The sequence below is a fragment of the Blennius ocellaris genome (genome assembly GCF_963422515.1).
Source record: "Blennius ocellaris genome assembly, contig: SCAFFOLD_50, whole genome shotgun sequence".
In the NCBI taxonomy this organism is placed as follows: domain Eukaryota; kingdom Metazoa; phylum Chordata; class Actinopteri; order Blenniiformes; family Blenniidae; genus Blennius; species Blennius ocellaris.
Window position 1 is genome coordinate 219402 of NW_027661850.1, and position 14954 is coordinate 234355.

At 53.0% G+C, this 14954-nt stretch overlaps 1 protein-coding gene across 1 annotated transcript in view; it reads right to left on the reverse strand.

Annotated features, from left to right (window-relative positions):
• The window catches only part of LOC308148740 (calcium-dependent secretion activator 2-like), a gene marked incomplete at its 5' end in the record, with an annotated part of 70377 nt that extends 57093 nt beyond the window's left edge, over positions 1-13284 (reverse strand). Inside the window, 4 exons of the mRNA XM_080522242.1 lie at positions 5772-5873; positions 10202-10389; positions 13030-13130; positions 13251-13284. Coding sequence (XP_080378368.1) covers positions 5772-5873; positions 10202-10389; positions 13030-13130; positions 13251-13284 — 425 coding nt within the window. The remainder of the gene's footprint in view (positions 1-5771; positions 5874-10201; positions 10390-13029; positions 13131-13250) is intronic.
• Positions 13285-14954: the final 1670 nt, after the last annotated feature.

Genomic DNA, 14954 nt, shown 5'->3' on the forward strand with positions numbered 1-14954 from the left:
GAAGAAAAGAGAAGGAAGAAAAGGGAAGGAAGAAAAGAGAAGGAAGAAAAGAGAAGGAAGAAAAGGGAAGGAAGAAAAGGGAAGGAAGAAAAAGGAAGGAAGAAAAGGGAAGGAAGAAAAAGGAAGGAAGAAAAGGGAAGGAAGAAAAAGGAAGGAAGAAAAGAGAAGGAAGAAAAGGGAAGGAAGAAAAGAGAAGGAAGAAAAGAGAAGGAAGAAAAGAGAAGGAAGAAAAGAGAAGGAAGAAAAGAGAAGGAAGAAAAGGGAAGGAAGAAAAGAGAAGGAAGAAAAGAGAAGGAAGAAAAGGGAAGGAAGAAAAGGGAAGGAAGAAAAAGGAAGGAAGAAAAGGGAAGGAAGAAAAAGGAAGGAAGAAAAGGGAAGGAAGAAAAAGGAAGGAAGAAAAGAGAAGGAAGAAAAGGGAAGGAAGAAAAGGGAAGGAAGAAAAGGGAAGGAAGAAAAGAGAAGGAAGAAAAGAGAAGGAAGAAAAAGGAAGGAAGAAAAGAGAAGGAAGAAAAAGGAAGGAAGAAAAGAGAAGGAAGAAAAAGGAAGGAAGAAAAGAGAAGGAAGAAAAGAGAAGGAAGAAAAGAGAAGGAAGAAAAGGGAAGGAAGAAAAGAGAAGGAAGAAAAGAGAAGGAAGAAAAGAGAAGGAAGAAAAGAGAAGGAAGAAAAGGGAAGGAAGAAAAGAGAAGGAAGAAAAGAGAAGGAAGAAAAGAGAAGGAAGAAAAGAGAAGGAAGAAAAGAGAAGGAAGAAAAGAGAAGGAAGAAAAGGGAAGGAAGAAAAGAGAAGGAAGAAAAGAGAAGGAAGAAAAGGGAAGGAAGAAAAGGGAAGGAAGAAAAAGGAAGGAAGAAAAGGGAAGGAAGAAAAAGGAAGGAAGAAAAGGGAAGGAAGAAAAAGGAAGGAAGAAAAGAGAAGGAAGAAAAGGGAAGGAAGAAAAGGGAAGGAAGAAAAAGGAAGGAAGAAAAGGGAAGGAAGAAAAAGGAAGGAAGAAAAGAGAAGGAAGAAAAGGGAAGGAAGAAAAGGAAGACGAGAAGAGAAAGGCAGCGCGGCGCCGACAGATGGCGTCTGACGACAGAGAAGGACGTCCTTGTCTCCGGTTCCATGTTGCTCATTGAGTGAAAAGGAAACAAAGACAGACCGACGGTCAGCCGCCAGGACAAAGACAAAAGCTGCAGATGTCCCGTCTCGTCTCCGCGACAGCAGAGGAAGGGACAGGACAGGAGTGTGGAAAGACATCACGTGTTGGACAGACAGTTCAAGATTTCCTCTCGACTCCTGTCAGGAGTTCATGACGCTCAGTTCCAACCAGAACGTCCAGCAGGAGTTTGTTAGAGGACAAGACGAGCTGGACTGAAGACGAGCTGGACTGAAGACTAGCTGGACCCTGAAGACGAGCTGGACTGAAGACGAGCTGGACTGAAGACTAGCTGGACCCTGAAGACGAGCTGGACTGAAGACGAGCTGGACTAAAGACTAGCTGAACCCTGAAGACGAGCTGGACTGAAGACGAGCTGGACTGAAGACGAGCTGAACCCTGAAGACGAGCTGGACTGAAGACTAGCTGGACTGAAGACGAGCTGGACTGAAGACTAGCTGGACCCTGAAGACGAGCTGGACTGAAGACGAGCTGGACTGAAGACGAGCTGGACTGAAGACTAGCTGGACCCTGAAGACGAGCTGGACTGAAGACGAGCTGGACTGAAGACGACCTGGACTGAAGACTAGCTGAACTGAAGACTAGCTGGACTGAAGACGAGCTGGACTGAAGACTAGCTGGACCCTGAAGACGAGCTGGACTGAAGACGAGCTGGACTGAAGACGAGCTGGACTGAAGACTAGCTGGACCCTGAAGACGAGCTGGACTGAAGACGAGCTGGACTGAAGACGACCTGGACTGAAGACTAGCTGAACTGAAGACTAGCTGGACTGAAGACGAGCTGGACTGAAGACTAGCTGGACCCTGAAGACGAGCTGGACTGAAGACGAGCTGGACTGAAGACGAGCTGGACTGAAGACTAGCTGGACCCTGAAGACGAGCTGGACTGAAGACGAGCTGGACTGAAGACTAGCTGGACCCTGAAGACTAGCTGGACTGAAGACGAGCTGGACTGAAGACGAGCTGGACTGAAGACTAGCTGGACCCTGAAGACTAGCTGAACTGAAGACTAGCTGGACTGAAGACGAGCTGGACTGAAGACTAGCTGGACCCTGAAGACGAGCTGGACTGAAGACGAGCTGGACTGAAGACGACCTGGACTGAAGACTAGCTGAACTGAAGACTAGCTGGACTGAAGACGAGCTGGACTGAAGACGACCTGGACTGAAGACTAGCTGAACTGAAGACTAGCTGGACTGAAGACGAGCTGGACTGAAGACTAGCTGGACCCTGAAGACGAGCTGGACTGAAGACGAGCTGGACTGAAGACGAGCTGGACTGAAGACTAGCTGGACCCTGAAGACGAGCTGGACTGAAGACGAGCTGGACTGAAGACTAGCTGGACCCTGAAGACTAGCTGGACTGAAGACGAGCTGGACTGAAGACGAGCTGGACTGAAGACTAGCTGGACCCTGAAGACTAGCTGAACTGAAGACTAGCTGGACTGAAGACGAGCTGGACTGAAGACTAGCTGGACCCTGAAGACGAGCTGGACTGAAGACGAGCTGGACTGAAGACGACCTGGACTGAAGACTAGCTGAACTGAAGACTAGCTGGACTGAAGACGAGCTGGACTGAAGACGACCTGGACTGAAGACTAGCTGAACTGAAGACTAGCTGGACTGAAGACTAGCTGGACTGAAGACGACCTGGACTGAAGACTAGCTGAACTGAAGACTAGCTGGACTGAAGACGAGCTGGACTGAAGACTAGCTGGACCCTGAAGACGAGCTGGACTGAAGACGAGCTGGACTGAAGACGAGCTGGACTGAAGACTAGCTGGACCCTGAAGACGAGCTGGACTGAAGACGAGCTGGACTGAAGACGACCTGGACTGAAGACTAGCTGAACTGAAGACTAGCTGGACTGAAGACGAGCTGGACTGAAGACTAGCTGGACCCTGAAGACGAGCTGGACTGAAGACGAGCTGGACTGAAGACGACCTGGACTGAAGACTAGCTGAACTGAAGACTAGCTGGACTGAAGACGAGCTGGACTGAAGACGACCTGGACTGAAGACTAGCTGAACTGAAGACTAGCTGGACTGAAGACTAGCTGGACTGAAGACGACCTGGACCCTGAAGACTAGCTGAACTGAAGACTAGCTGGACTGAAGACGAGCTGGACTGAAGACTAGCTGGACCCTGAAGACGAGCTGGACTGAAGACGAGCTGGACTGAAGACGACCTGGACTGAAGACTAGCTGAACTGAAGACTAGCTGGACTGAAGACGAGCTGGACTGAAGACTAGCTGGACCCTGAAGACGAGCTGGACTGAAGACGAGCTGGACTGAAGACTAGCTGGACCCTGAAGACGAGCTGGACTGAAGACGAGCTGGACTGAAGACTAGCTGGACCCTGAAGACTAGCTGGACTGAAGACGAGCTGGACTGAAGACGAGCTGGACTGAAGACTAGCTGGACCCTGAAGACTAGCTGAACTGAAGACTAGCTGGACTGAAGACGAGCTGGACTGAAGACTAGCTGGACCCTGAAGACGAGCTGGACTGAAGACGAGCTGGACTGAAGACGACCTGGACTGAAGACTAGCTGAACTGAAGACTAGCTGGACTGAAGACGAGCTGGACTGAAGACGACCTGGACTGAAGACTAGCTGAACTGAAGACTAGCTGAACCCTGAAGACGAGCTGGACTGAAGACGAGCTGGACTGAAGACTAGCTGGACTGAAGACTAGCTGGACTGAAGACAAGCTGAACCCTGAAGACAAGCTGGACTGAAGACGAGATGGACTGAAGACGACCTGGACTGAAGACTAGATGAACTGAAGACTAGCTGAACCCTGAAGACGAGCTGGACTGAAGACGAGCTGGACTGAAGACGAGCTGGACTGAAGACTAGCTGGACTGAAGACGAGCTGGACTGAAGACAAGCTGAACCCTGAAGACGAGCTGGACTGAAGACGAGCTGGACTGAAGACTAGCTGGACTGAAGACTAGCTGGACTGAAGACGAGCTGGACTGAAGACAAGCTGAACCCTGAAGACGAGCTGGACTGAAGACGAGCTGGACTGAAGACGAGCTGGACTGAAGACGAGCTGAACCATGAAGACAAGCTGAACCCTGATCTCCTGCTGGTTCATGTTTAACCTTTGACCTCCCGCTGGTTCATGTTTAACCTTTGACCTCCCGCTGGTTCATGTTTAACCTTTGACCTCCCGCTGGTTCATGTTTAACCTTTGATCTCCTGCTGGTCGGGGGGGGGGGGGGCGTCCCCGTCAGGACCCGCCTTACAAACCTGCTGCTCACATGAGCAGCGCTGAAACTTCACCTGCGTGACATCACATCCTGTCACCTGAGAGCCGCTGCTGCTCCGATTACATCACAACTCCTGTTGTACTGGAATGTTTTACTTTTAGTCATTCTTTCATCTTTACTTATGTCCTGTGTGTCTATTTACACACACACACACACACACACACACACACACACACACACACACACACACACACACACACACACACACACACACACACACACACACACACACACACACACACACACACACACACACACACACACACACACACACACAGTGAATTTACTTGTTGTGGGATCAATAAAGTACAATCTAGTGTGTGTGTGTGTTCGTCCTTCTCCCTGGGGACATGTGGACAATGTGGGACATTCATCCTGGGGACATGTGGACGCTGTGAGACATTCTCCCTGGGGACATGTGGACGCTGTGGGACATTTATCCTGGGGACATGTGGACGCTGTGAGACATTATCCCTGGGGACATGTGGGTGATGTGGGACATTCATCCTGGGGACATGTGGACGCTGTGAGACATTCTCCCTGGGGACATGTGGACGCTGTGGGACATTTATCCTGGGGACATGTGGACGCTGTGAGACATTCTCCCTGGGGACATGTGGGTGATGTGGGACATTCTTCCTGGGGACATGTGGGTGATGTGGGACATTCTCCCTGGGGACATGTGGGTGATGTGGGACATTCTCCCTGGGGACATGTGGGTGATGTGGGACATTCTTCCTGGGGACATGTGGGTGATGTAAGACATTCTTCCTGGGGACATGTGGGTGATGTGGGACATTCTTCCTGGGGACATGTGGGTGATGTGAGACATTCTTCCTGGGGACATGTGGGTGATGTGAGACATTCTTCCTGGGGACATGTGGGTGATGTGAGACATTCTTCCTGGGGACATGTGGGTGATGTGAGACATTCTTCCTGGGGACATGTGGGTGATGTGAGACATTCTTCCTGGGGACATGTGGGTGATGTGAGACATTCTCCCTGGGGACATGTCGACGCTGTGAGACATTCTCCCTGGGGACATGTGGGTGATGTGGGACATTCTCCCTGGGGACATGTGGGTGATGTGGGACATTCTCCCTGGGGACATGTGGACGCTGTTGGACATTCTTCCTGGGGACATGTGGGTGATGTGGGACATTCGTCCTGGAGGGTCACATGAGGACAGTTTGACTGTCTCACGTGTCCCTGAACTGAGATTCTTCTGCTTTTTGAATGTTTTGCTCTCAATCTTTGTCTCCTGAGGATTGACGGATATTTTCCTGCTGTAGTACTTCAGTGGTATTTCACTAGTACTCCAGTAGTACTGTGTAGTACTCCCTACCTGAAGTGAGAGATCTGGTTCTCCAGCAGGACCATCAGTCTCCTCCGGACGGTGTAGAACTTGTCCTGCTCCTCCAGGGTGACCGTCCCCCTCCCGTCTGGCCTGCAGGGGGCGACAACCATCAGCCTCACACTGCCCTGCTGTCCTGGAGGACACCTGTCCTCTCTGGAGTCCTCTCTGTCCCCTCTGTCCTCTCTGTACCCTCTGTCCTCTCAGGAGTCCCCTCTGTCCTCTCAGGAGTCCTCTCTGTCCCCTCTGTCCTCTCAGGAGTCCCCTCTGTCCTCTCTGTACCCTCTGTCCTCTCAGTCCCCTCTGTCCTCTCAGTCCCCTCTGTCCTCTCTGTACCCTCTGTCCTCTCTGTTCCCTCTGTCCTCTCTGTACCCTCTGTCCTCTCAGGAGTCCTCTCTGTCCTCTCGGACGTCCAGAGGGATGTGTGACATCGGTGGTGGCGAATTCTGTGGTTGTAATTGATGGTGGAGTGACGAGTGAGGAGAGGAGAGGAGAGGAGAGGATGAGGATGAGGATGAGGGTGAGGGTGAGGTGAGGTGAGGTGAGGTGAGGTGAGGTGAGGTGAGGTGAGGTGAGGGTGAGGGTGAGGGTGAGGGTGAGGTGAGGGTGAGGTGAGGTGAGGTGAGGTGAGGTGAGGTGAGGTGAGGTGAGGTGAGGGTGAGGGTGAGGGTGAGGGTGAGGTGAGGTGAGGTGAGGTGAGGTGAGGTGAGGTGAGGTGAGGGTGAGGGTGAGGGTGAGGGTGAGGTGAGGGTGAGGGTGAGGTGAGGTGAGGTGAGGTGAGGTGAGGTGAGGTGAGGTGAGGTGAGGTGAGGTGAGGTGAGGTGAGGGTGAGGTGAGGTGAGGTGAGGTGAGGTGAGGTGAGGGTGAGGGTGAGGGTGAGGGTGAGGTGAGGTGAGGTGAGGTGAGGTGAGGTGAGGTGAGGTGAGGTGAGGTGAGGTGAGGGTGAGGGTGAGGGTGAGGGTGAGGTGAGGTGAGGTGAGGTGAGGTGAGGTGAGGGTGAGGGTGAGGGTGAGGGTGACGAGTAAGGTGAGGGTGAGGGTGAGGGTGAGGGTGAGGGTGAGGTGAGGTGAGGTGAGGTGAGGTGAGGTGAGGTGAGGTGAGGTGAGGTGAGGTGAGGGTGAGGGTGAGGGTGAGGGTGAGGGTGAGGGTGAGGTGAGGTGAGGTGAGGTGAGGTGAGGTGAGGTGAGGTGAGGTGAGGGTGAGGGTGAGGGTGAGGGTGACGAGTAAGGTGAGGGTGAGGTGAGGGTGAGGTGAGGGTGACGAGTAAGGTGAGGGTGAGGGTGAAGTGAGGGTGAGGGTGAGGGTGAGGGTGACGAGTAAGGTGAGGGTGAGGTGAGGGTGAGGTGAGGGTGACGAGTAAGGTGAGGGTGAGGGTGAGGGTGAGGGTTTGTTAAAAAGGGCGGAGCTTCAGAGTGGAGGTGAAAACGTCTGAGGCTCCAGAGCCACTGACAGACGAGGACAGACGGGGACAAGGACAGACGGGGACGAGGACAGACGGGGACGAGGACAGACGGGGACAGATGGGGACGAGGACAGACGAGGACAGACGGGGACGAGGACAGACGCGTCCTGTCCAGCTGTCCCCTGCAGGCAGAACGTCTCCTGGTTCAGCCATGAAGCACCAACTGTCCTCCTGACCCGAGTCGCCCAATCAGCCGAGCGGCGCCACAAAGAGGAGCTTCATTAAAGCTTTTAGAGCCGCGCCGCCGCGCCGCCGCCGCGCCGCCGCCGCGCCTGAATAGGCACTCGGCAAGAAAAGGGTAAAAATGCAATCAGCACCCGGAGCGGTGGCCTTGACTTCAGCTTCCTGAAAGAGAAGCAGCCTCTCCAAACGCCACTCGCCGCCACTCGCCAGAGGGGGGGGGCGGCGAGCGCCTCTCTTAATGGCTGCTTCTTATGAAAGCCGCCGCCGGCTGACGGAGGCTGACGGAGGCCACCGCGGCGCCGAGCGCCTCCACCGCCAACCACGAGTCGAGTGGAGTGAGACGAGGAGGCGGGAGCAGCCGCCATTCAAACACGGCGCGAAAAGACAGAGGAAGCTAGCAGGAAGTGGGCTAGAAGCTAACAGGAAGCTAATAGGAAGCTAACAGGAAGTCAGCAGGAAGTGGGCTAGAAGCTAACAGGAAGCTAATAGGAAGTGGGCTGGAAGCTAACAGGAAGTCAGCAGGAAGTGGGCTGGAAGCTAACAGGAAGCTAATAGGAATTGGGCTGGAAGCTAACAGGAAGTCAGCAGGAAGTGGGCTGGAAGCTAACAGGAAGCTAATAGGAAGTGGGCTGGAAGCTAACAGGAAGTCAGCAGGAAGTGGGCTGGAAGCTAACAGGAAGCTAATAGGAAGTGGGCTGGAAGCTAACAGGAAGTCAGCAGGAAGTGGGCTGGAAGCTAACAGGAAGCTAATAGGAAGTGGGCTGGAAGCTAACAGGAAGTCAGCAGGAAGTGGGCTGGAAGCTAACAGGAAGCTAATAGGAAGTGGGCTGGAAGCTAACAGGAAGTCAGCAGGAAGTGGGCTGGAAGCTAACAGGAAGCTAATAGGAAGTGGGCTGGAAGCTAACAGGAAGTCAGCAGGAAGCTATCAGGAAGTGGGTTCCAGTTTCAGCTCGTCCGGGTTCAGACTCATTGTTTTTGCTCAGTGAAGCGAGAGGTGGTGGTGGTGGTGGTGGTGGGTGGGGGGGGGGGGGTCTGGTGAGTGTGTTGACCCCCCCCATCCTACTGGTGGTTTGGAGCAGAGCCGGTGTGGCAGAGCACTACGCTGTCGCTGCCACTTCACCTAAAGAGGAGAACTGAGTGGCAGGTAGCCCCCCCCCCCCCCCCCCCCCCCGAACGCCCCCCCCCCCCAGGCGGAGGTAAAAGCTCCTGTCACATCCTGTGTCTGCGTGGCGTCGACGGCTCAGAGGAGAGGAGATGTGACCTGACAGGTGAGAGCGAGGTGCCCCCCCCCCACACCTCCCCACACCCCCCTCCCTCCGTCTCCAGTAATGCTCCTTTAACCCTGAGACCCCCCCCCCCCCCCCATCACCCCCACCCGTCACTTCACCCCCCGGCGGCTCAGAGCGACGCCCTCGGATTGAATGACCAGATGAAATCCAATAAACATCCAGTGTTTACCTGAACATTACCAACACAACCTCTCGGGGGGGGGGGGGACCAGGAGATCAGGGTCAATGAGTCAGTGAGTCAGTCACTCAGTAACTCACTGACTCAGTGACTCAGTGACTCAGGGACTCAGGGACTCAGTGAGTCCCTTCAGAGCCCTGCTTCTCATCCCACTCAGGCGCCTCCAGGAATCCCTGAATGAACAGCAATTATTCAAATTAAAGCTCCAACTGACAAAAAGCCAATTCCCCCCCCCCCCCCCCCCCCCACACACACACACACACACACACACACACACACACACACACACACACACACACACACACACACACACACACACACACACACACACACACACACACACACACACACACACACACACACACACACACACACACACACACCCTAATATATCCGGCGATTAGCTGGAGGAGCTGATGGAGGCTAAATGGACTAAATGAGTGGACAAAGACAGAAGCACAGACGCAGTAATTAGCAGGCGGAGGTGAAGTGAGGCTGACGGTGCCAACAGGCGCCATTGTTGCTCATATCTGGGCGCTTAGTGCCGCCGAGCGCCGCCACGCCGCAGGGGCGCGCCGCCACGCCGAGACCAGTGAGGACTAGTGAGGACAAGTGAGGACTAGTGAGGACTAGTGAGGACAAGTGAGGACTAGTGAGGACAAGTGAGGACTAGTGAGGACCAGTGAGGACTAGTGAGGACAAGTGAGGACTAGTGAGGACAAGCTGATGGAGGCTCCTGAAGCTTCAGCACCACCCAACACTTCAGAGTGATTCAGGAAGTTGCTAAGAGCATATACTTATATGTATATATATACATACATATATATATACATATATGTGTATATATGTATGTATACACATATATGTATATATATATGTATATATATACACACACACATATACATACATATATATATACATATATGTGTATATATGCATATATACACATATATGTATATATATATGTATATATATACATACATATATATATACATATATGTGTATATATGCATATATACACACACATATATATATATATATACATGTATATGTGTGTGTGTATATATATATAGATACCTCCCTACCTGTCTGCAGACCCTGGGGGACGGTGTCCTACCTGTCTACAGACCTTGGGGGACGGTGTCCTACCTGTCTGCAGACCCTGGAGGACGGTGTCCTACCTGTCTACAGACCCTGGAGGACGGTGTCCTACCTGTCTGCAGACCCTGGAGGACGGTGTCCTACCTGTCTACAGACCCTGGAGGACGGTGTCCTACCTGTCTGCAGACCCTGGAGGACGGTGTCCTACCTGTTGCCGTGGACATGCGAGGCACAGAAGGCGTAGCTGTAGTGCAGCAGGGTGGGGTCGACCAGCAGCTTCCTCTCAGAGAACTCCATCAGGTGTTCCAGGTAGGTCAGGTGACGGAGGACGCCCCGCACGCCGTAGCGGGCGCAGTACTCGTCCAGGACGAAGACCTGGCCGGGACTGAACCAGCCCTGGGGGACGACAGGAAGTGATGTCACACAGCTGGAACCAGGCCAACGCACAGGAAGCAACCTGGAGCTAGTTAACCCAGTCTGCTGCTAGTTAACCCAGTCTGATGCTAGTTAACCCAGTCTGCTGCTAGTTAACCCAGTCTGATACTAGTTAACCCAGTCTGCTGCTAGTTAACCCAGTCTGATACTAGTTAACCCACTCTGCTGCTAGTTAACCCAGTCTGATACTAGTTAACCCAGTCTGATACTAGTTAACCCAGTCTGCTGCTAGTTAACCCAGTCTGATACTAGTTAACCCACTCTGCTGCTAGTTAACCCAGTCTGATACTAGTTAACCCAGTCTGCTGCTAGTTAACCCAGTCTGCTGGGAGTTAACCCAGTCTGATACTAGTTAACCCACTCTGCTGCTAGTTAACCCAGTCTGCTGCTAGTTAACCCACTCTGCTGCTAGTTAACCCAGTCTGATACTAGTTAACCCACTCTGCTGCTAGTTAACCCAGTCTGCTGCTAGTTAACCCACTCTGCTGGGAGTTAACCCAGTCTGCTGGGAGTTAACCCAGTCTGATACTAGTTAACCCAGTCTGCTGGGAGTTAACCCAGTCTGCTGGGAGTTAACCCAGTCTGATACTAGTTAACCCAGTCTGCTGGGAGTTAACCCAGTCTGATACTAGTTAACCCAGTCTGCTGGGAGTTAACCCAGTCTGCTGGGAGTTAACCCAGTCTGATACTAGTTAACCCACTCTGCTGGGAGTTAACCCAGTCTGCTGGGAGTTAACCCACTCTGCTGCTAGTTAACCCAGTCTGATACTAGTTAACCCACTCTGCTGGGAGTTAACCCAGTCTGCTGGGAGTTAACCCAGTCTGATACTAGTTAACCCAGTCTGCTGCTAGTTAACCCACTCTGCTGGGAGTTAACCCACTCTGCTGCTAGTTAACCCAGTCTGCTGCTAGTTAACCCAGTCTGATACTAGTTAACCCACTCTGCTGCTAGTTAACCCAGTCTGCTGCTAGTTAACCCACTCTGCTGGGAGTTAACCCAGTCTGCTGCTAGTTAACCCAGTCTGATACTAGTTAACCCACTCTGCTGCTAGTTAACCCAGTCTGCTGGGAGTTAACCCAGTCTGCTGGGAGTTAACCCAGTCTGATACTAGTTAACCCAGTCTGCTGGGAGTTAACCCAGTCTGCTGGGAGTTAACCCAGTCTGATACTAGTTAACCCAGTCTGCTGGGAGTTAACCCAGTCTGATACTAGTTAACCCAGTCTGCTGGGAGTTAACCCAGTCTGCTGGGAGTTAACCCAGTCTGATACTAGTTAACCCACTCTGCTGGGAGTTAACCCAGTCTGCTGGGAGTTAACCCACTCTGCTGCTAGTTAACCCAGTCTGATACTAGTTAACCCACTCTGCTGGGAGTTAACCCAGTCTGCTGGGAGTTAACCCAGTCTGATACTAGTTAACCCAGTCTGCTGCTAGTTAACCCACTCTGCTGGGAGTTAACCCACTCTGCTGCTAGTTAACCCAGTCTGCTGCTAGTTAACCCAGTCTGATACTAGTTAACCCACTCTGCTGCTAGTTAACCCAGTCTGCTGCTAGTTAACCCACTCTGCTGGGAGTTAACCCAGTCTGCTGCTAGTTAACCCAGTCTGCTGCTAGTTAACCCAGTCTGATACTAGTTAACCCACTCTGCTGCTAGTTAACCCAGTCTGCTGCTAGTTAACCCACTCTGCTGGGAGTTAACCCAGTCTGCTGCTAGTTAACCCACTCTGCTGGGAGTTAACCCAGTCTGCTGCTAGTTAACCCACTCTGCTGCTAGTTAACCCACTCTGCTGCTAGTTAACCCAGTCTGCTGCTAGTTAACCCACTCTGCTGCTAGTTAACCCAGTCTGCTGCTAGTTAACCCACTCTGCTGCTAGTTAACCCAGTCTGCTGCTAGTTAACCCAGTCTGCTGCTAGTTAACCCAGTCTGCTGCTAGTTAACCCAGTCACCAGGTTGTACAGTGAAAAAAAGACGAGTTGAAGGAAGTGACTCGTTCAGTCAAACCTAAACGAGTCACTTCTTCACTTCCTCTGATCAGCTGAACGAACTGATTCGTTCACATTTCAACAACAAGCAGAGTGTAAAAATAGTCTTATTTTGAAATCCTCTTCTTCCCTCTTATGATGCCTGAACTTTTATTTTTAAAGGAACTTTTTTCCACTGAACTGTTACATTGAATGACGAAGTAGAAAAAATTCCTTGCTCTGAGTTCATCCCCCCCTCCCCCTCTCCCCCCCCCCCCCCCCCCCCCTCCCCCACCCCCCCACCCCCCCTCCTGCTTAACGCCGTCGTCCTCCTCGTCAGTTCCTTCCTTCCTCGTCGGGGTTAGCTGGACCGCTGCCGCCGCGGCTGCAGGCCTTTTAGCGTTGAGCCCCCCCATCCCCCCCATTCCCGCCCCCCCCCCGTCCTTCCTGGGTGTCTTCACGCCGTCTGTTGGGCTCCGGCTATTAATATCGCGACGCTGCTCCGCCACGAGCAGATGGGCTCCCGTCTTGGCGCCGACCGCTCAATTAGCGAGTAACGAGCTCGGCGTGCCGCCGCCATGTCGGAGCGCCGTCGAGCGCTTGACCCCGCCCCCCCCCCGGCTCGCCACCTGAACTCAGACGCCCGGCGGAGGACGGCCTTCAGGAGGCTTTGTCTCCACGTTGTGCCGGGGCGGACTGCTGACCCCGGCAGATGGTGGCGGCGGCTCGTCAGGATTCACACCTTTATTGTCGCACGCGTTTTATTTTAGGAGAGATTTTCTCTGCAAATCCGTTTTAAAGAAGCCGCCTGGAGGAAAACCTGGTTGGTTCCTGGTCCGGAACCTCAACCAGAACCACCCACCAGGGGGCGCCACCCCAAACCGGCAGGTTCCCATTATCGTCAACCAGTTCGGCTAAAGTTAGCGGTTAGCCACAGCTAGCAGGGGTAAGCGGTTAGCTACAGCTAGAAGGGCCAAGTGGTTAGCTACAGCTAGCAGGGCCAAGTGGTTAGCTACGGCTAGTGGTTAGCAGAGCCAAGTGGTTAGCCGCGGCTAGTGGTTAGCAGAGCCAAGTGGTTAGCAGGGCCAAGTGGTTAGCCGCGGCTAGTGGTTAGCAGGGCCAAGTGGTTAGCCGCGGCGAGAGGGGCAGGGGAAGGTGAACTGCTCCGACTGCAGGTTATAGAAAGAAAGCTTTTCTTCAACATGCTATCAAGCACGCTATTTCTATGAGCCGCTAACGCGGCTAGTGAAAACGTTGAACCATGTGATTTACAAACATTTAATTTTAAACCTCCAGGTGTGGCTGGATGTTTGTAGACGCGCCAACATCGGTTGTTATTCTTCATTTGAGCAAAGGACTGTTATGCTATCGCTATGCTATCACTATGCTACCACTGTGTTATTGCTATGCTACCACTATGTTATCAATATACTACCACTACGCTATGCTACCACTATGCTAAGTTAAGCTAAGCTATGAATGGTGTCCAGCCCTGCAGCCAATCAGCAGGTGACGACTCCTCTAGAGACTCCGGCTGACGAGTCCTCTAGAGACTCCGGCTGACGAGTCCTCTAGAGACTCCGGCTGACGACTCCTCTAGAGACTCCGGCTGACGACTCCTCTAGAGACTCCGGCTGACGACTCCTCTAGAGACTCCGGCTGACGACTCCTCTAGAGGCTCCGGCTGACGACTCCTCTAGAGGCTCCGGCTGACGACTCCTCTAAAGACTCCGGCTGACGACTCCTCTAAAGACTCCGGCTGACGACTCCTCTAAAGACTCCGGCTGACGACTCCTCTAAAGACTCCGGCTGACGACTCCTCTAAAGACTCCGGCTGACGAGTCCTCTAGAGACTCCGGCTGACGACTCCTCTAAAGACTCCGGCTGACGACTCCTCTAAAGACTCCGGCTGACGAGTCCTCTAGAGACTCCGGCTGACGACTCCTCTAAAGACTCCGGCTGACGACTCCTCTAGAGACTCCGGCTGACGACTCCTCTAAAGACTCCGGCTGACGACTCCTCTAAAGACTCCGGCTGACGAGTCCTCTAGAGACTCCGGCTGACGACTCCTCTAAAGACTCCGGCTGACGACTCCTCTAAAGACTCCGGCTGACGAGTCCTCTAGAGACTCCGGCTGACGACTCCTCTAAAGACTCCGGCTGACGACTCCTCTAAAGACTCCGGCTGACGAGTCCTCTAGAGACTCCGGCTGACGACTCCTCTAAAGACTCCGGCTGACGACTCCTCTAAAGACTCCGGCTGACGACTCCTCTAGAGACTCCGGCTGACGAGTCCTCTAGAGACTCCTCTAGAGACTCAGTCTCACCACAGACGTCGGCCTCGTGATGTTTCACCAAGAGAAGTGTTTTGTGATGAGGTTTGACGTTAGCGATAGCGTTAGCGATAGCGTTAGCCGGGTCGCTCGGTGCCACGTTTGAAGCGGAGCTGAAAACAGGAAGCTGTGAATCCAAACATGTTGGAAGGCGCTAAAGAGGCGCTGAGGCGCCGTCGTCACCTCCAGTGAGCTGCTCGCCACTCCACACGCCGCTCTTCCTCTAATTAGCGC